At 45.6% G+C, this 21,265-nt stretch overlaps 1 protein-coding gene across 1 annotated transcript in view; it reads left to right on the forward strand.

The window, feature by feature from the left end:
* The window catches only part of FREM2 (FRAS1 related extracellular matrix 2), a 216,361-nt gene that overhangs the window by 156,032 nt on the left and 39,064 nt on the right, over positions 1 to 21,265 (forward strand). The window contains exons 12-15 of the mRNA XM_048848460.2: positions 10,754 to 10,884; positions 14,847 to 15,005; positions 17,865 to 18,168; positions 20,488 to 20,619. Coding sequence (XP_048704417.2) covers positions 10,754 to 10,884; positions 14,847 to 15,005; positions 17,865 to 18,168; positions 20,488 to 20,619 — 726 coding nt within the window. The remainder of the gene's footprint in view (positions 1 to 10,753; positions 10,885 to 14,846; positions 15,006 to 17,864; positions 18,169 to 20,487; positions 20,620 to 21,265) is intronic.

A 21,265-nucleotide genomic window follows, 5' to 3' on the forward strand; every position in this document is an offset into this window, starting at 1 on the left:
TGCATCTCATAGATGTGATTTGCATATTTCAATAGGAAAGACAAAGGGCAAAATGAGGTAAAAGGACCTGAAATCAGGATATGGATAATTTGTATACAATACCAATGCCTTGGGAAATAACTGGAAATATGCACTGGAGTAAAGAAGAAAATTACTAGAAACAGACAGCAGCTGGGAAGCACATAATCTATCTGTAGCCTATCTAATCCAGTTTATGTGGCCATAAGTGTCAACTAAGATTCAGAGGGTCACATAACCTGGCTGTTCACTTAGCTGACTCACCCTGAAGACTGTCAGATCTGATGTGTAAAGGATGGTGGAGGCAACTCACTCCATGCTTGGAAAGAAGTGGGGAGCAGAGAACAATCCCAAACAGCCCTAAACCTGGTTCTCTTCTACATCCTTATAGGTCATGGTGAGATTAGTGCAGTGTTAGGGTTATAGTAACTTCCATGAACCTCTAGTAGACAGAAGGGCTGGGGATGGAGTATAGGCCAGCAATCTTCTGGGAAATGAGCATGTTTCTGGGATACTCTTAGCAATACCCTCCCTTCTGATATACATGATCTTGTTCCCATTCTCTGCTCTCTGGCTGACAGCTCCATTTCAGAGCTGTAAAATGAGAACAGTATTCTACAGCCTGTGTGGCCTGGAGAGACTCTCTGGACATCAGTCAGCCGGGGAAGTATTTGGACACCTCACTGAGACAATTATTAGGCAGTCCCTCCATAAAGTGATTCCCCCATGCTCCATTTAGGGGGCAGAGTCATAGGGTATGTCTACACTATGGAATTAGGTCAAATTTATAGAAGTCGGTTTTTTAGAAATCGGTTTTATATATTCGAGTGTGTGTGTGTCCCCACAGAAAATGTTCTAAGTTCATTAAGTGCATTAACTCGGTGGAGTGCTTCCACAGTACCGAGGCTAGAGTCGACTTCCGGAGCGTTGCACTGAGGGTAGCTATCCCACAGTTCCCGCAGTCTCCGCTGCCCATTGGAATTCTGGGTTGAGATCGCAATGCCTGATGGGGCTAAAACATTGTCGCGGGTGGTACATATCGTCAGGCCCCCGTTCCCTCCCTCCCTCCGTGAAAGCAAGGGCAGACAATCGTTTCGCGTCTTTTTTCCTGAGTTACCTGTGCAGACGTCATACCACGGCAAGCATGGAGCCCGCTCAGGTAACCATCACCGTATGTCTGCTGGGTGCTGGCAGACGCGGTACGGCATTGCTACACAGTAGCAGCAACCCATTGCCTTCTGGCAGCAGATGGTGCAGTACGACTGGTAGCCATCCTCGTCATGTCAGAGGTGCTCCTGGCCACGTCGGCCAGGAGCACCTGGGCAGACATGGGCGCAGGGACTAAATTTGGAGTGACTTGACCAGGTCATTCTCTTTAGTCTTGCAGTCAGTCCTATTGAACCGTCTTATGGTGAGCAGGCAGGCGATACGGATTGCTAGCAGTCGTACTGTACCATCTTCTGCCGGGCAGGCAAGAGATGAGGATGGCTAGCAGTCGTATTGTACCATCTTCTGCTGAGCAGCCATGAGATGTGGATGGCATGCAGTCCTTCTGAACCATCTGCTGCCAGCCAAAGATGTAAAAGATAGATGGAGTGGATCAAAACAAGAAATAGACCAGATTTGTTTTGTACTCATTTGCTTCCCCCCCTCCCCTGTCTAGGGGACTCATTCCTCTAGGTCACACTGTAGTCACTCACAGAGAAGGTGCAGCGAGGTAAATCTAGCCATGTATCAATCAGAGGCCAGACTAACCTCCTTGTTCCAATAAGAACAATAACTTAGGTGCACCATTTCTTATTGGAACCCTCCGTGAAGTCCTGCCTGAAATACTCCTTGATGTAAAGCCACCCCCTTTGTTGATTTTAGCTCCCTGAAGCCAACCCTGTAAGCCGTGTCGTCAGTTGCCCCTCCCTCCGTCAGAGCAACGGCAGACAATCATTCTGCGCCTTTTTTCTGTGCGAACGCCATACCAAGGCAAGCATGGAGGCCGCTCAGCTCACTTTGGCAATTAGGAGCACATTAAACACCACACACGTTATCCAGCAGTATATGCAGCGCCAGAACCTGGCAGAGCGATACCGGGCGAGGAGGCGACGTCAGCGCGGTCACGCGAGTGATCAGGACATGGACACAGATTTCTCTGAAAGCATGGGCCCTGCCAATGCATGCATCATGGTGCTAATGGGGCAGGTTCATGCTGTGGAATGCCAATTCTGGGCTCAGGAGACAAGCACAGACTGGTGGGACCGCATAGTGTTGCAGGTCTGGGACGATTCCCAGTGGCTGCGAAACTTTCGCATGCGTAAGGGCACTTTCATGGAACTTTGTGACTTGCTTTCCCCTGCCCTGAAGCGCATGAATACCAAGATGAGAGCAACCCTCACAGTTGAGAAGCGAGTGGCGATAGCCCTGTGGAAGCTTGCAACGCCAGACAGCTACCGGTCAGTTGGGAATCAATTTGGAGTGGGCAAATCTACTGTGGGGGCTGCTGTGATGCAAGTAGCCCACGCAATCAAAGATCTGCTGATATCAAGGGTAGTGACCCTGGGAAATGTGCAGGTCATAGTGGATGGCTTTGCTGCAATGGGATTCCCTAACTGTGGTGGGGCCATAGACGGAACCCATATCCCTATCTTGGCACCGGAGCACCAAGCCGGCGAGTACATAAACCGGAAGGGGTACTTTTCAATAGTGCTGCAAGCTCTGGTGGATCACAAGGGACGTTTCACCAATATCAACGTGGGATGGCCGGGAAAGGTATATGACGCTCGCATCTTCAGGAACTCTGGTCTGTTTCAAAAGCTGCAGGAAGGGACTTTATTCCCAGACCAGAAAATAACTGTTGGGGACGTTGAAATGCCTATATGTATCCTTGGGGACCCAGCCGACCCCTTAATGCCATAGCTCATGAAGCCGTTCACAAGCAGCCTGGACAGTAGTCAGGAGCTGTTCAACTACAGGCTGAGCAAGTGCAGAATGGTGGTAGAATGTGCATTTGGACGTTTAAAGGCACGCTGGCGCAGTTTACTGACTCGCTTAGACCTCAGTGAAATCAATATTCCCACTGTTATTACTGCTTGTTGTGTGCTCCACAATATCTCTGAGAGTAAGGGGGAGACATTTATGGTGGGGTGGGAGGTTGAGGCAAATCGCCTGGCTGCTGGTTACGCGCAGCCAGACACCAGGGCGGTTAGAAGAGTACAGGAGGGCGCGGTACGCATCAGAGAAGCTTTGTAAACCAGTTTCATGACTGGCCAGGCTATGGTGTGAAAGTTCTCTTTGTTTCTCCTTGATGAAACCCCCCGCCCCTTGGTTCACTCTACTTCCCTGTAAGCTAACCACCCTCCCCTCTCCCTTCGATCATTGCTTGCAGAGGCAATAAAGTCATTGTTGCTTCACATTCATGCATTCTTTATTCATTCATCAAACAAATAGGGGGATGACTACCAAGGTAGCCCAGGAGGGGTGGTGGAGGAGGGAAGGAAAATGCCACACAGCACTTTAAAAGTTTACAACTTTAAAATTTTTTGAATGCCAGCCTTCTTTTTTTTGGGCAATCCTCTGTGGCGGAGTGGCTGGTTGGCCGGTGGCCCCCCCACCGCGTTCTTGGGCATCTGGGTGTGGAGGCTATGGAACTTGGGGAGGAGGGCAGTTGGTTACACAGGGGCTGTAGTGGCAGTCTGTGCTCCAGCTGCCTTTGCTGCAGCTCAGCCATACACTGGAGCATACTGGTTTGATCCTCCAGCAGCCTCAGCATTGAATCCTGCCTCCTCTCATCACGCTGCCGCCACATTTGAGCTTCAGCCCTCTCTTCAGCCCACCACTTACTCTCTTCAGCCCGCCACTTACTCTCTTCAGCCCGCCATCTCTCCTCCCGGTCATTTTGTGCTTTCCTGCACTCTTAACATTATTTGCCTCCATGCATTCGTCTGTGCTCTGTCAGTGTGGGAGGACAGCATGAGCTCAGAGAACATTTCATCACGAGTGCGTTTTTTTTTCTTTCTAATCTTCACTAGCCTCTGGGAAGGAGAAGATCCTGTAATCATTGAAACACATGCAGCTGGTGGAGAAAAAAAAAGGGACAGCGGTATTTAAAAAGACACATTTTATAAAACAGTGGCTACACTCTTTTAGGGTAAACCTTGCTGTTAACATTACATACATAGCACATGTGCTTTCATTACAAGGTCGCATTTTGCCTCCCCCCACCACATGGCTACCCCTTCAACCCATCCCCCTCCCCGTGGCTAACAGCAGGGAACATTTCTGTTCAGCCACAGGCAAACAGCCCAGCAGGAACGGGCTCCTGTGAGTGTCCCCTGAAGAAAAGCACCCTATTTCAACCAGGTGACAATGAATGATATCTCACTCTCCTGAGGATAACACAGAAAGATAAAGAACGGATGTTGTTTGAACGCCAGCAAACATACACTGCAATGCTTTGTCGTACAATGATTCCCGAGTACGTGTTACTGGCGTGGAGTGGTAAAGCGTCCTACCATGAAGGACGCAATAAGGCTGCCCTCCCCAGAAACCTTTTGCAAAGGCTTTGGGAGTACATCCAGGAGAGCCGCGAGTGCCAGGGCAAAGTAATCCTTTCATATGCTTGCTTTTAAACCATGTATAGTATTTTAAAAGGTACACTCACCGGAGGTCCCTTCTCCGCCTGCCGGGTCCAGGAGGCAGCCTTGGGTGGGTTCGGGGGTACTGGCTCCAGGTCCAGGGTGAGAAACAGTTCCTGGCTGTCAGGAAAAGCGGTTTCTCCGCTTGCTTGCTGTGAGCTATCTACAACCTCATCATCATCTTCTTCGTCCCCAAAACCTGCTTCCGCGTTGCCTCCATCTCCATTGAAGGAGTCAAACAACACGGCTGGGGTAGTGGTGGCTGAACCCCCTAAAATGGCATGCAGCTCATCATAGAAGCCGCATGTTTGGGGCTCTGACCCGGAGTGGCTATTCGCCTCTCTGGTTTTCTGGTAGGCTTGCCTCAGCTCCTTAAGTTTCACGCGGCACTGCTTCAGGTCCCTGTTATGGCCTCTGTCCTTCATGTCCTGGGAGATTTTGATAAAGGTTTTGGCATTTCGAAAACTGGAACGGAGTTCTGATAGCACAGTTTCCTCTCCCCATACAGTGATCAGATCCCGTACCTCCCGTTCAGTCCTTGCTGGAGCTCTTTTGCGATTCTGGGACTCCATCATGGTCACCTCTGCTGATGAGCTCTGCATGGTCACCTGCAGCTTGCCACGCTGGCCAAACAGGAAATGAGATTCAAAAGCTCGCAGTTCTTTTCCTGTCTACCTGGCCAGTGCATCTGAGTTGAGAGTGCTGTCCAGAGCAGTCACAATGGAGCACTCTGGGATAGCCCCCGGAGGCCAATACTGTCGAATTGTGTCCACAGTACCCCAAATTCGACCCAGCAAGGCCGATTTAAGCGCTAATCCACTTGTCAGGGGTGGAATAAGGAAATCGATTTTAAGAGCCCTTTAAGTCGAAATAAAGGGCTTCATCGTGTGGACGGGTGCAGGTTTACTTCGATTTAACGCTGCTAAATTCGACCTAAAGTCCTAGTGTAGACCAGGGCATAGTCTCTGTACAAAGGGAAGCAACAGGTGTGGCAGCCAGACAAGCCCTGGGTGGCATCCTCAGAGAATGTGCACCTCCTCAGGATTTCTGTTCACTTCCAGGGCTATAGCGCCCAGAGGGCCGCAGACATCCTGGAAACTTACCTGAAATAAATCTCCAGGCTAATAAAAGGGAAATATGAATCCTTTGTGTTTACTCTTAACGTCAAAATACTTCAATTTTTTAATCAACTTTGTTTATTAATGTTCATACAGATAAACAGATTAATTTTCTTTAGCATTCTGCTTTGAAGGCCTAGGATGGTTTCCTGCAGCCATTTTTCACCTCAGACAAAACTCTGCTTGGGGATCATATAGCCATTCTGATGGTGCCATAGCCATAATGAAACAAATTAATCCCTGATGTAACTCTGTTATAGGGAAATCAGTGGGTTTACACTAGGAATGAATTAGGCTCATGATGGCAAGTTTCAAGCGGTTGTTAAATTTCATTGTGAAGGTGCAGAGGGCTGTGGGCATTCCAGTTGCTTCTGGAAAACCATTCCATAGTCATTTTTGTGGTGGCACAGCTCCTTTCCTCGCTCATCACTAGTGGATAATGCCTCCCACCTGTGGAATTCAGCGGCAATCCAGTGTTGTTGTTGGGGGCTCTGAGACTAGGCTTTGTCTTTTAGCTCAGTCCACTGAATTTTTCTGCCTCCAGGAGTGGAACAAGATGTCAGTTCAGTTTCTTCAGACCATTTGTTTTATAACTTTAATTCTTATTTGTTTTCATGCAGTACTGACTTCATTTAAGCTTCAAGCACCTCTTCCCCTCTCCTGAGGTGAGGAATCAATGGACTACTGAGGTTTTACTCTTCTGTCTTCTCCAGTACAGCACTTCTCAAGTGGGCTGTGTCTGCTTCCCACTGCAGAAGCAGAGAAGCCCTGCAAGCATTGAGCCAAGTCCAAGAGGCAGCTTTCTGGGAGCTTCAGAGAACAAACTGTGCCCTGCTGCCTCCCCAAGCCGTCAAACCTTACTATGATGTGATATGGGCTTGAGAGAGCGAGCTATGCCCTGATGCCACAAGCCATCAACCCTCACATTGCCAGGGCACAGGCTGGAGAGAGTGATCTATGCCTGGCTACCACAAGCTATTGGCCTTCTCACTACCAGGGGGTCGGCTTTGAGTCAGGCAGGCATGTGAGGCCTCAACCCCTGCCAGAAGCCATGATTCCACCATGAGAAGCTCAACCAGGAGTGTGAGGATTCCCACAGAGAGGGGAACCCCCCTCACAACCGTCTCAGGGGAAAGTCTTGCAAACTTCAGAGAGTTTGGGACTGAAAAAAGCAAAATCAAGTGCCCCCTTTGTAAGGCAGCAACTTGTACTATTCACTTCTACAGATCTAACTGTGCATATCTGAACAAAAACAGAGACATGGCCACATGGGTTCGGACCAGTGGGTCCATCGAGTCCATTGTCATGTTTATGACAGTACCAGTACAAGTTACTTCAGAAGAAGGTAGAAGAAACCATGTAGAGAGCAGTCATGGTGCTCACAGGAGAAGTCTCCTCCTACCTCCCATCAGAGGCTGGCTTATTGCTGAAGCAGGAGTGTCTATATCCTTCCAAAACTAGGGAATAAACAGAGGTCACAGCTTCTCCTCAGCAGTGGAAATAATGTCCTGGGAAGGGGAAGAGAGAGCTGAAATCCTTCTCCTACTCCTCCAGTGGCCCAGAAGGCACTTCAGACTTAATAGACAACCAACGAACCTCCATTGCACCTGCAGAGAACACCAGACCACTTAAAGCAGGGACTCCTTCATACAGACCTGATGACCTACATTAACAGCCGGTTAATGGAAGAGAAGTGTGGTTTAACAGAGTTTTTCAGTTGGCCTCATCAGTACTTCTTTGATATGCAGGCAGAACTCAACCCAGAAATTTCAGTTACTGATCTGGTCAAATTTATATTTCTGGTGCAAGGGGAAACAGCAAACACTTTGTACAAACAAACTGCCTCTTGTTTGTACAGTGCCCTACGCAATGGGGCCTTGGCCTCCCAATAAATAATATAAAGAATATAAATAATAGCAACCACCACAGTTCTGGTGATCTTAGCTACTCTAGAGTTTCTACTCTAGGATGGCTGATTGGAATCCTATAACCAAACACCACAGAAAAGTGCGTAACAGCCCTAGTGGTAGTCTTTAGGCAGAGATCTCTCTCTCTCCTCATCTGATGATCATCAGGTGTCAAGATTAATTAGAGTGACAGATTAAACCTGTGGCTGGCCTTTCTAGTTACCACTGCCTCAAAAAGACCGGGTTTGGAATTAGTTCCTCTATCCATACAAGAACCACACTGCTGTTTACTCTTGAGGGAATTCTGTGCCAAAAATACTAAAAATTCTGCTCCAAAAAACTAAAAATTTTGTGCACTGTTTAAAAATTCTGCAAAATTCTGAAAATTTTATTTGTCAATAAATAAATGTGGAGGCTCCAGCATAGCAGTGGGGCGCACAGGCCACTAGCTGCATGGAGGTGGGAGATCATCGTGTAGCCCCCCATCCCTACAGAACAGAGACATGGCAGCGAGGCTGCACCAAACCCTGACTCAGTGCAAGGGCAAGATCTGCCCCAGAAACACACTGGGGCCCTGCCTCTCTGTGCTAGGCACACCAGGTGTGGGCAGGCAGACTCAGCCCAGCTGGATCCAAGTGTAGAGGGGCTTAGTGTGGGGGGGATCCATGTGTGGGGCTAGAGGTTCTGTGTGGGTCAGTCTTGTGCAGGCAGCTCAGTGGGGGATGTGGATGCACAGAGGCTCATGGTGGGGTTCTGGGTGCAGGACAATGGGACTCTGCAGAGGGGTCCAGGTGAAGGTGGTTGAGGCTCAGCAGGGGCATCGAGGTGTGGGTGGCTCAGTAGTGGGATTCAGGTACAGGGGAGGTAGGGGCCAGTTGCAGCTGGTTTGCGCTCAATGGGGTGGGTATCCGGAGGGCTCATGGGATGGTATAGGTGCAGGAAAGTTGGGCTCCGAAGGATGGGGGGGTCTATGGGCCTATTTAATGGGGGAGCCCTAGCTGCTGCTGCTGCCAAGGGGATGTCGCATGCTGGGCTCCTGTTCACCTCCCCCTTCAAATCCTCTTTCCTCTTTTCTTCCCCATCCCATCCCTCTTCCCCACTGTCCCCTGCCCATCCCCTCCCCAATCCCATCCCCTTCCTTCACCACTGCCTCTTTTTTCTCAGCCCCATCCTATCCCCATTGCCCTGCCCCACCACGGGGACTCACTGTTGTACAGAAAACAGGATGGCTCCCTTCACATAGAAGGGGAGCACGACAGGCACTGGAATCCAGGAGGCGGCGTCCAGCTGCAAAGTCAGCGGAGCCAAGTGGCACCCTCTTTCAGTCGGGCAGCTCTGCGTGTGTGCCCCTGCCATGCCTCACTTCTGTTGGGGGGCAGTGTCCCCCCAAACTACATCCATGCACATCTCCAGGCTCCCACCCCAACCTCATGTAGCTTCCCTTTGCTGCCCCGTCACTTTCTGCAGGGAAGCAAAGAAATCTGTGAGGGAACATGCAGTGGTGCAGAATTCCCCCCGGAGTAGCTGTTGCAATGAGGAATAACTTATTCTTATAGCTCCAGAAACCTTTCTGTTTTAAGTAAGTTCTTCTTTCCACAATTCCTGGAAATTAGTTCTCCCATCATTTTGTTTCAGCCCTTAGTACTCCTGTGGAAGGTGGTGGCATAAATGGATTTGTAAAGGGATATTTCAAGCATAGGGAGTACACATGCCATCACTTGTACCCTGTTCATCTCGTTCTATCCAAAATACCAAGGCCTTAGGTTCTCAGCGTTGCTGCAGGCAAGATGTTAAAATACTGCACCAGTTGCCATGTTAAGCAACTGAGAATTTATTTGTTGAGATGGAGTCAAGGCTTCCTCTGCAAGCTCCCTAGGATCATCATGCAGGAAAGGATATGAGCCTCATCTGAGGAAGATTTACAAAGTAGGTTTCCATTCCTCTGCAGAGATGTCTATTGGCAGGAACATGTTGCTGGGTTGGTTCCAAATAATTCTTTAATATACAAATTCTTACTCTATATTATGAGGTGAGACTTCTATTTGCACCTATTATCCTACTCTAATAACAATTTAAAAACTCTATTTATCCTTTGCTTCTTTCTTTCCGTGATTCACTGCTTGCCACTTCCCATGAAAAGAGTGAGGAAAGAAGCTGTGCAGCACAATGAGAAATTTCTTAGCTGAAAATTTCCTTTCTGCTAGCAGTTTCTCTCCTCATTCCACCCATCTTGGTAGTCTGGGAAATGACCGGATGCTAATAAGCAGGTGTTGGAATAGTTCTGTCACTTTGGAAGAACTCTTCTGGTGGCCTAAGAGGAAGGGCAGGATTTGGTCCTGGAGCCTCCAGCAAGAACACTGGACCTCCTCAGATTTCCACAGGTGGGAAGCAGTTAACCATTACCCAGTGATGAATGAGGAAAGAAGCTGTTAACATAAAGAAAACCATCAAATAAGAAATGTCCCATTCCAGTTGCTGAGTGGGATGTGTTTCCTTCACTTAAGAGTTTCACTCATCCCTCCTCAGATCCATAGGAACTTGTAGTGTCAGCTGACACTGACTCTATAAGCCTTACCCTGCGCTTGCTTCCGCCTCTGTGCTGTAAGCCAACAGAGTGTGGTCTGACTTCTGAGGGAAACATGCTCCACAGAAGACACAGGGACAGAACACTGGACCTCTGCCCAAAATCCCCAGCCCTTTGCAAGTTTTCTATGGTCCAGAGGATTTCCCCATGGATTTCACAACATCTGTGGATTTAAAGAGTCCAGCCCATTAAGTGGGAGGGGCAAACCTTGCATCCCTGACTGGATTATCCCAGGGAAACTCCACAAGCTCAGTATTTTCTTGGCCCTTTCACAGGAAATGAGATGGCCCAGTTAGTACACATTTAATTAATTAATTAATTATGTATTGATTGTGTTTGGATAATGTAAACTAGTTTATTCAAGTCACATGCACATATGTAATTTGCAAGACAAGTGTTAACTTTTGTAGCTCTCTCTGTCATGCCAGAATAGAATAGATCAGCAGCCTAACTATTGTGAACAGCAGATTTATTTTTAAAATGTCTTATTGTGTTTTTTAGAAATTGAATTTAAGGAGGGTGAAACACAGCACATTGTGGAGATTGAGGTTCTTTTTGACGGTGTTAGAGAGATGAGAGAGGCCTTCACTGTTCACCTGAAGCCTGATGAGAACATGGTGGCAGAGATACAGGTAACACAAAGTATTCAACAGCACAATCTGGCAGACCTCTTATAGCTATTATCCTAGTAGCCTTGTTCTTCAGCTGGGTTATAATGAAGAGCCTATAATTTCCATCCAAAATAATTCACCTCCATGGCTGAAGAGCCCAAAGGGCCACAGAGAACATATATGTTCTTAGGAACATATATGAAATAAATATCTATAATATCTCCTTGCAAATTAATTCTCTTTATCAGGATAGTTCTCAGTAACTATCATCACCTTGGAAACACTGACTGACAGGATCTTTCTGACACCTGTGCTGGAAGCTGTGGAAGTACCATGGGTCCTGTAATAACAGCAGACTGCCTACACATGTATTAAATGTAACTTCTGCTATAATAGTTCTGTTATTGCTACACTTGTTGCTTGAACTCCAATAGTAGCAGTCTTATCTATTAATACATTCTGTCTGCATTTAACACTAATACTTTCCTTCTTTGATTCTCCATATTCTCCATGACTTAGAAGTGCAACATCCGTAATACTATTTAGACTCTTAATCAGTTGTCACATTGTGGGATTCAACCCAGACCAGTGAGAGGTTGTGTCACTGCCTGTCCTGTAGCCCTGATTGCCTTAAAATGCTGTGCTGCTATAGCTCCCTGTCTCGATGCTCTCAGTCAGTGTACAAGCATGCACTTAGTATCTGTGTGTAGAACCACCCTGTTTCAGCAACTCAGATGCCAACAGCATGTTTGTTACAATAAAGTCACACTCTGGTCTCTATGAGTCTTGATTGTTACTAGCCAAGTGACCCCAACAAACTCCCAGCCCTGAATTTTCCCAAAACTGTCTGCCCTGAAATGTCCAGCCCTCTCGTGGAATGTTCAGAGGAGTAATAAGGTCTGTTGCTCCTTTAAAGAGACAAAGCACAACAGCTTGTTGCTTTAACTGGAGTTAATAATCCCTTCAAGTCAAACACAGCACTGATTTTGAATGAAAGTAAAACAAGTTTATTTAATCAAAAAGAGAGAGATTTTAAGTGAGTTCAGGTATAAGGGATAAAGATGGAAATAATTACAAACAAATAAAAGTGAAAAAATGCTTTCTAATGACCAAGACCTACCTTGAACCAAAACTAGTTTTGTTACGATTCTTACCACAACTCCCTCCAGCAAGATGACTGACCACCCCCTTGGTCATCTTCCACAAAGTCAAGACAGCTTGCTTCCTTTTTCTTCCCAGGCAAAATATTTTTTTGCTGAAGTAGGTTTCTCACCTATATTCAGTTCCCAAAGACTTCAACCCCCTAGGTTGTAAAGACCCATCTTTCTCATCTTACAAGAGCTCTGGCCCCTTGTGTCCATCCAGTGACTGATGCCAAGATAGCTTATTCTGTCGCCTTGGATCTTCCCAAACTCACTGTTTTGTCCCCAGACTCAGGATTGTTGGAGACCCCAGGGCATGGCCACTAGTTAAGTTGAGGGGATGGAAGGCCATAAGGGTCGAGGAAATCTCCCTGCTGAAGGCCTAAGGGCTTCTTGTCAACCCCCCTTAATAGAACTCAGGCCTGGCTGGTTTGAGTAAGCTCTTTTGCTCTTAAAACAATGTTGCAGTTGTAGATAATGCCTCATAGTGTAAGGTTTGCTGACGCCAAGTTAAAGGTAACAGGAGAGACAGCTACAAGGCCAGACAGGATGTGCTGGTTGTTTAAATTGCTAGGAATGCTTGTTAGAGGTTGCAGGAAATAAACTTTGTTGTAACCCATATAAGGAAGGCAGAGTATTTGTGCAAAGCTTTGATTGGCTGATATGTAGTGCGGTAGCATTAAGGAATATAAAAGTGTGTGTAATGACCTGCTCTGGTGTGCAGGATTTGAGATTTCTCTCCCTGTGCCTTTCTTTGGAATTCCAAATAAACTTTTCTGCTTCTCCACCCCATTGTGTTGATTGGGTGACGCACACCGGGCAACAAACCCCTGCTGTTGTTTTGCCTCTGGGCACTGGGTGCCGGCAACAGGATGACAATCGTGAACCATTCTTCACTTTTTGTGGACCTCCCATAAATGTGGGCTTCCATTATTTTTGGTCACTTCTTGCTTAATTTCACTGGATAGCTGCCTTCCCTTCTGTAGAAGTAGATAGCTGCCTTCCCTTCTGTCTGGGAGAAAAGCTGTTTCTCCCTTTGTTAGGTCATAGACTTTAAGCGTAATATCAGTGAGTATTCATAATTCCTCATATAGTGTTAATACATACATTTCAGGTTATATTAATCACCAATGTGGTGTTAACGTTCATAAAAGACCTTGCTTGATACACTTTTATAATACAGTAATATTGTAAACAATCAGCTGATTCAATTACTTATCATTTGAGGTTCAGCTCTTTGCCAGAGGCTAGCTCCTCCACTTGCTACATTGATGGCATTGTTTACCATTTATGTAAATGTGCCTTCGTTGTCTTTGCCTGATGACCAGCAAATCCACATTCCTTTGTCTAGGGCAGACTATGCTTGTGTGTTGCTTGCCAAACACATTTTAAGAACATAATTCTAGCATTCATCCCTATTCCTTAGTACACACCCTGCATGTACACAGCACAGGAATATTAATAAGTCAGTTATTAGTTTTGAAATGATATGTTACATCCCACTATATGGATATATATCATGACGACAGTGTGTTAGGTTATGAAGTACGTCTGGCCTGACAAGAGCTTCTGACACAGATTAGAGAATCCCTAATGGGCCTCTGTGTCACACTGCATAAATTGTAAATAAGACCTGTCGCCTGGCTCCCTATCATCAGGCAGAAAAGATATATAGCCACAGACACCACAGATCCACCAGACATGTGAAGCTGCAGCATTCAATAAAGATAAGTTATGCCATAATGGCTGTGTGGCTCAAGGACACAATGAGGCAGGAAATGGAAGGCCTCGTGCCTTCATCCTTCTGAGAAACACAAATATTTTGTTAAAAGAAAAGGAGGACTTGTGGCACCTTAGAGACTAACAAATTTATTTGAGCATAAGCTTTCGTGAGCTACAGCTCACTTCATTGGATGCATTCAGTGCAAAATACAGTGGGGAGATTTATATACATAGAGAACATGAAACAATGGGTGTTACCATACACACCGTAACGAGAGTGATCACTTAAGGTGGAACCTTTTGTAGTGATAATCAAGGTGGGCCATTTCCAGCAGTTGACAAGAACGTCTGAGGAACAGTGGGGGGGAGGGGGAAGAGGAATAAACATGGGGAAATAGCTTTACTTTGTGTAATGACCCATCCACTCCCAGTCTCTATTCAAGCCTAAGTTAACTGTATCCAGTTTGCAAATTACTTCAAATACAATTAACTTAGGCTTGAATAGAGACTGGGAGTGGATGGGTCATTACACAAAGTAAAACTATTTCCCCATGTTTATTTCTCCCCCCCCCCCCCCCCCACTGTTCCTCAGACGTTCTTGTCAACTGCTGGAAATGGCCCACCTTGATTATCACTACAAAAGGTTCCCCCCCCCCCCCCCACATCGGCTCTCCTGCTGGTAATAGCTCACCTTAAGTGATCACTCTCGTTACGGTGTGTATGGTAACACCCATTGTTTCATGTTCTCTATGTATATAAATCTCCCCACTGTATTTTGCACTGAATGCATCCAATGAAGTGAGCTGTAGCTCACGAAAGCTTATGCTCAAATAAATTTGTTAGTCTCTAAGGTGCCACAAGTCCTCCTTTTCTTTTTGCGAATACAGAGTAACACAGCTGCTACTCTGAAATATTTTGTTGCCATTCTGTTTCTCATCGTGTGCTATATTTTCCAGTGCTTCCATGGTGCTTCTGTCATTTCTCTTGGGATACTATTCTGCAGGCTAACAAATGCTGCTGCTGCTGCTAGGAAATATTTCCTGATCAGCCTTCAGATTGAGTTGTCTTGGTTTTGTACATTTGCACTAAAAAATTGTGTTTCTGTATATTAATTGCCAGACAGCCAAGGCCATTGTGTACATTGAAGAAATGAACAGCATGGCGGATGTCACCTTTCCTTCAGTCCCTCAGGTTGCTTCTCTTTTGGTATATGATGATACTTCTAGAGCAAAAGACAGACCTGGTCCAGTTGCTGGCTACCCTGTTGTCTGTATCACGGTGAGTATCAAGATGAGAAGTGGGAACAAAGCTAGTAGGTGTGTGATTTGAAAGAAACAATGGCAATGTATACTGCCTGAGGGAAGTGGTGAAGGGCTATTATAAAATAGAACACCTTTTTCAAATACTTTTGCCACTAATGATAGATAAGAAATGTCTCCAGAAATCATTTTTATTAAGGTATGTATGTTGCATCATGAAAAGTTGTTCACTGCCAATACTGTGTGTGATACTATATTTTCTTTATACAAGATGCTTGGGTAAATAATATGAAAATGTATCATCTTTGAAAAAGAAAACAAATGTGAAATACAGGAATTTAGATATTAAAAATAGAAATTACATTTAAATACTCTTTTGGATCTGACTTTAAAAGAGTTTCGTCCACCATTAGCTGTATACAAGCAAGAGTTTACTACCATACTTATAGCAAAAAGATAAATTTTAAAAAAAGTTATACTTCCAAAGGGAAGCACTCAAAAGTCAGCAAATTGCCAAAATTAATGTTTCACATACAAACTTGAGTCTTGTGTGCATACATTAAAATTCAAGGCTGGATTCTCAGCCCATGATCCAGCCCTTTTCTACCACAAAATCTGCCTTAACAGGGCAGCTGGGGATTCCCCTTTAATAGAACATGTCATAGAGCCAGTGTAGCCAAATCTACATCATCCCTCAGACACCTCTCCAATAGAGGGAGTGTTAGGGGGACAGGAAGGAATGTGGACAGAGAAAGTACTACACTTCGGCAATCCCTGCTGTTGTGAATTACAAGCAAGTATAAGCTGTAGGATAGAAGCTGCTCTAACTTGGGTGGAGGTCAAATCAACTTTTAGGGGGAAGAACAGGGACAGAAAGCCTTCACCCACCTACCCCTGTTTCCTGTGCCAACCATAGCTTGGCCAGACTCAAGGGCCTTGTCCTGTGTCTTTAATTATGTGACTACACACTATTTTTTCCTCATGGCCCTTGTCTCATTCAGTCTCTGATCCTACACCATTAAAGTCAATTTATTGCACTGTCCAGTCTGTGCAGTGAATTAGGTCAGGGTCCTCTGTAATCCTTGGTGCACTGAGCCTGAATTTTTGTAAACTGAATGTGGAGATAAAAAATTATATACATTGCGTCGGGATTCTATCCATCTCCTTTAGAGTTTTTCAATGTGCACCTTCACAGGTTATGGATTGCACGAGACAAGGTTTTCCTAAATCACAGTAAAAGCTTTTATGTAACTTTGTTACACATCTGTGCACAATGCCATTTGAACATTGGGAGACTTGGATCAAAGGGCCAAATCAGACTTAGCATATGGGGTGCAACTCTACTGAATGCACTGACTGCATAACCCAGGTCTGAATTTGACCTATATGCAGTATTTCAGATCAAAACTGGAATCCTATAAGCACAATTATAACTTTATAAGGATATAACAGAATAAGTTGCTAAAAGGGTATTCTTAAAATATATTTTTTTCAAATTTGCCCTGCACTAAAATTCTTCTTTGTTGTGTTTCCTGACTGTTGAGTGATTAAAGCCACAGGTTAGCTCTCCATCCATAACTTGCACTTTCGGTATAAGGTTTTTTTGGTGCTTTTGTTCCACAGTGTACTCCTGAGGGCATTCTGTGCCAAAAAATTAAAAATTCTGCGCACAATATTTTAAAATTCTGCAAAAATCTGCAAATTGTATTTGTCACATAAATGTGGAGGCTCCAGCATGGCATTGGGGAGCACAGGCCAGCGGCTGCGCAAAAGTGGGAGATAATTGTGCAGCTCCTCCTCTCTCCCGGTACATGGACTCAGCGGTGAGGCTGCTCCCAACCCTGACAAGCTCAAGGACCTGGCCTGCCCCAGAAACACCCCAGGTCCCTGCCCCTCCATACTAGGTGCACTGGGGTGGGCAGGCAGGCTCAGACTGGCAGTATCCAAGTGTGGAGGGGCTTAGTGTGGGGGGATCCAGGTGTGGGTTGAGAGGGTTCTGTGTGGGGCAATCTGGGTGTGGGTGGCTCAGTGGGGGATCTGGGTGTGGAGGGGATCTGGATGCACAGGGGCTTGTTGAGGGGTTCTGGGTGCAATGATAATGGGACTCTTCAGGGAATTCCAAATGCTCAGGAGTGCGGCTCAGTGGGGTATGGATCCAGGTGCAGCTGGATGAGGCTCGGTGAGGTGGGGATCTGGGTGCGGGTGGCTTGTTGGTGTGGTCCAGGTGCAGGGGGAATGGGGCTCATCGGGGGGGTTCTTGGGACAGGGCGGGGTGAGGCTTGACAAGAGGGTCTGGGTATGAGGGGGTCTGGATGCATGGGGGTTGGGCGGATGGGGGAGAAGCTCCCTGTACAGGGATCCCTTCCCCTGCAGCTGAGGAGCAATGGGTGCAGGAAGTAGGGGGAGAGTTTGCAGAGCTTTCTGCAGTCTGGGGAGAAATCTGGGGGTGGATCTGACCCAGCACCGGATGCTGTGCAGAAGAAGAGGAAGTCCCGTCCTCCCGAGCCCAGCCAAGACTAGCAGCTGAGCCCAGCACAGGGGAGGAGCCACCAGAAGTGTCTTCCCCGGTCCTGCCCCCGCCCCACAGTGATTTACCTCTCTGCCAGCTACCCAAAACATATTGCTGGGGAGAGTCACATGACCCTTGTTGTGGCTTTCCTTTGCTCCCCAGTCAGAAAGTCATTTTTCTGCGGGGAAGCAAAGAAATCTATGGGGGACATGAATTCTGTGCGTGCACAGTGGCACAGAATTCCCCCGGAGTAACAGTGGCTAAAGCTAAACCTTATCTGAATTTCCCGATCATTTTCTCACTACTGGAATTGCTTTCTTTATCGTGAAATAAATAAGATCATTATAACTTGTCTGATTCTTTCCACAGGCTTGCAATCCTAAGTATACAGACTATGACAAGACAGGTTCAATATGTGCCAGCGAGAATATCAATAACACGCTGACTCGATACCGATGGCTGGTTAGTGCCCCTACTGGCCCTGACGGTGTGACCAGTCCAATGAGAGAGGTTGACTTTGATACATTCTTCACTTCCTCCAAGATGATCACACTGGACTCCATCTACTTTCAAGCTGGTTCTCGGGTTCAGTGTGCAGCTCGTGCTGTAAATTCAGATGGGAATGAAGGCCTAGAGCTCATGAGTCCCATTGTAACAATAAGCACAGATGAGGGTAATGTATCCATTAACTATAGCAAAACTTGCATACCACACAAAAAATGACTTTCTCTCTTACTTAATCAGCTTTCACTTACTTGACATCTTTAATGTCATAATCTTGCCTGTTCTCTAGTCATTCATGGAGCCTTCAAAAATCAATAAAACCTGAACTTCTAATGTAAAAAACAAGCAAGAAATAAACTTTTTATTGGAAAGGCTGCAGGGGGAAATGGGGAGGGAGGCGGAAAAAACTTTTAGGCCTTCTCTGCACATCATAAAGGAGTTATAAAAAGCACAAACACATTTCTGCCTTTGCTGAACACCTTTAAATAATCTTCCACATGACAAATCAGGCTTTCCTATTTTAAAAGTCAAATAAAAATATAGGGTCATACCAGAAATCAAAGGGTTTTTTTTATGTTTAATGTGATAGTTGTTAAACAATCAAAACAGAATTCCAAAGCGTTGCACTGTATAAATCCTATTTGAGATTATGACAGTTCTTTGTGTCACTCCTGCTCTCTTTGCTGCTACAGTAATTTTTTTTTATTTTGTGTAATATGCCATTTATAATAGAGAATATATTGTTCATTCTGTGCCTGAATTTGTCATTTTTAATTCCAAGTGGTTTGTTCTTTCCAGCTAACTATTCACAGCAAACTATTCTAGTTTTTACTGAGTAAGGGATCTGGAGGCTTGAATCAATAGAATTTCTACTTAGTCACTTTTTATTTTGCTTTGTGACCTCAGTTCACCCTCCCTGTGCTAGCAAAGACCCTGCATCCCAGAAGGGATTCTGCCTGAGTGTCTTGCGACACTCACTCCCCAACTGGCTCTGCCTACTTTTCTGGGGGCTGTGCTGGCCAATTCCAGGTTCTGGGGCTGAGTTTTGAATGTAGACACATGGGGGCTGGCCATAAATTATGTAATGCATTTTTTGGTGATTTTTCAAGACCCATCAACCCTCTTCTAACACTTTGTAACACTGAAACAAACACAGAATTAAGTACCCACCTGTCCTCTACTGTGTTATGTAATTTATGGATAGACCCCTTGATTGCTGGAAACGTCTCTCAGGGTGAACTTTTCACAACTGATGGCCCTGAACCCTTAGGGTATGTCTGCAAACTAAGCCTGGGTCTGTGGTACCCTGGCTTGCGGACTTGGTGTTTCCAAGTCCGTGTTTGAGTGTCCACACTGCGCTGTAAACCTGGGCTTACAATTGCTGGACCCAGGTCTCACAGTTGGGGTCATGCATCCATACTGTACTACACCAATCTTCTGACTCAAGTCTGCAGCTTGAGCTGCATCCACACTGCAAAATGACAGGGCCTGGACCCAAGTCACAGGTGGACTTGGGCTCTGACCCACCCCCTCTAGCAAGGTCCTAGGACCTGGATCTTGCGTGCTTGCTGACCCGAGTCAGACTTATTGGTATATGGAAGGAAGGGGGACCTGCACTGAAACCTGAGTCAGAGACTGGATGGGTTTAATGTGCAGTGTAGACATCCCTTAAGTCAATATTTTGAATTATCAAATGTAAATCCTTCATGGATGGAATGATGAGGAAAACTAACTGCAGGTTTACAAGTAGACATTTGAGTTATAGTTTTCTTAATTTACAAACAGTTCAATATGCATAAATATAATCTTAAGTAAGCTTGTTTAAACTTAAGTCCTCCTCAACATTATGGTTGCAGAAATCATTTGAGTCTAAACAACTTACCTCTATTGTTTTCCAATTTGCTCTGCTCTAGAGATGTAATCCAGGTACAACATGAGGAAAACATTTAAAAATAAAAGTAAAATCTTGTTTCAAAATAAGTGAAATTAACCATGCGACCAAACTACATTCTGAAGAGGATTTTGAACTTTCTTTTTTAACCTGCCAATGCATGCATGGACCACACTTTCAAAAAATGAGCACTCAAATAGCCCCACATTTAGCACAGTCCCATGTGCAAACAGACAGTCATTTCTGTGCAATAGGTACCTGTGTGTTTTCATATACAGTGTCTTGCTTTGCAAGCCTGTTATGCATACAGATATATGCTTAGAGTATGTGTATGCTCAATTTAGGCACCTAGTTTTGAAAATTTGATCCACTTTGGGCAAATAGTTCTGATTTCCACTTAAATCCTCTGTGGTAACAATTCCTGTTCAAAGTTATGGTTAATGCTGGATTCTCCTAACAGTCTGCTTTTCATTCCAAAAAAATTGTCTAGTTTTTAAAGTATGTACAGTGAAAAAGAAACTTAAGATTAGTGCAAAGCAGAATAAAATGTTGTTTCTTCTGGACACAAAGTGAAGTTGCTTTTCCCTTTTCCATTAGGTCTTTGCCAGCCCCGGGTGCCAGGTGTGGTTGGGGCAGAGCCATTCTCTGCCAAGCTGCGCTACACTGGACCGGAAGATCCAGACTATGCTAATCTCATCAAACTGACCATCACAATGCCTCATATTGATGGTATGTAAAAATTTCATCTATAGGTCAGAGTGCACATCATCTTCATTTTATTTTAGCAAGTGTCTTAGTAGCCAAAAGCACAGTGTAATCTCGTAGTGTTTGTAACAGTGGAGAAATGCCATGAATGTGTAATTTGAACCTGCGATAGTACAGTATGTCACAGTGATATATGTGTAAGGAGATGAGTCATCCCTGAATTACAGCCTGATTAAACTACATGGACTGAAGAGTCACTCCTGTACTAGGCTCTAGGCAATCCACAATCCAGAAACCTGTAAGGGCAGGTATATAAGCCTTACAGGAGGAACAGCAGCTCATTCTGCTCAATGGCACTCCAGGACTTGGAACCTTTCCCTGCCTGATGATGGCAACAGACTCCACAAACCTTAGCTTGCTCTTGCTCTAGCCCTGTTCCTAGTGCTGCTCCAGCCTTGCTCTCACTTCGGCCTTATTCCAACCCCACACTGGACTCCTTATTCTGGGTCTTGACTCTGTGTCTCTGACCAGTGGGCTTAACTACCACAGCTCGGACCACTAGGCTCGACCATGCTCATCGTGGTTTCTGACAGAGCAGACTGACCTCTCTTGGGCTCAATGAACAAGATGGATCTTCTATGCTGGCAGGTGCTCTCTACAATCGAAATGA

Source organism: Caretta caretta, chromosome 1, assembly GCF_965140235.1.
Source record: "Caretta caretta isolate rCarCar2 chromosome 1, rCarCar1.hap1, whole genome shotgun sequence".
NCBI lineage: Eukaryota > Metazoa > Chordata > Testudines > Cheloniidae > Caretta > Caretta caretta.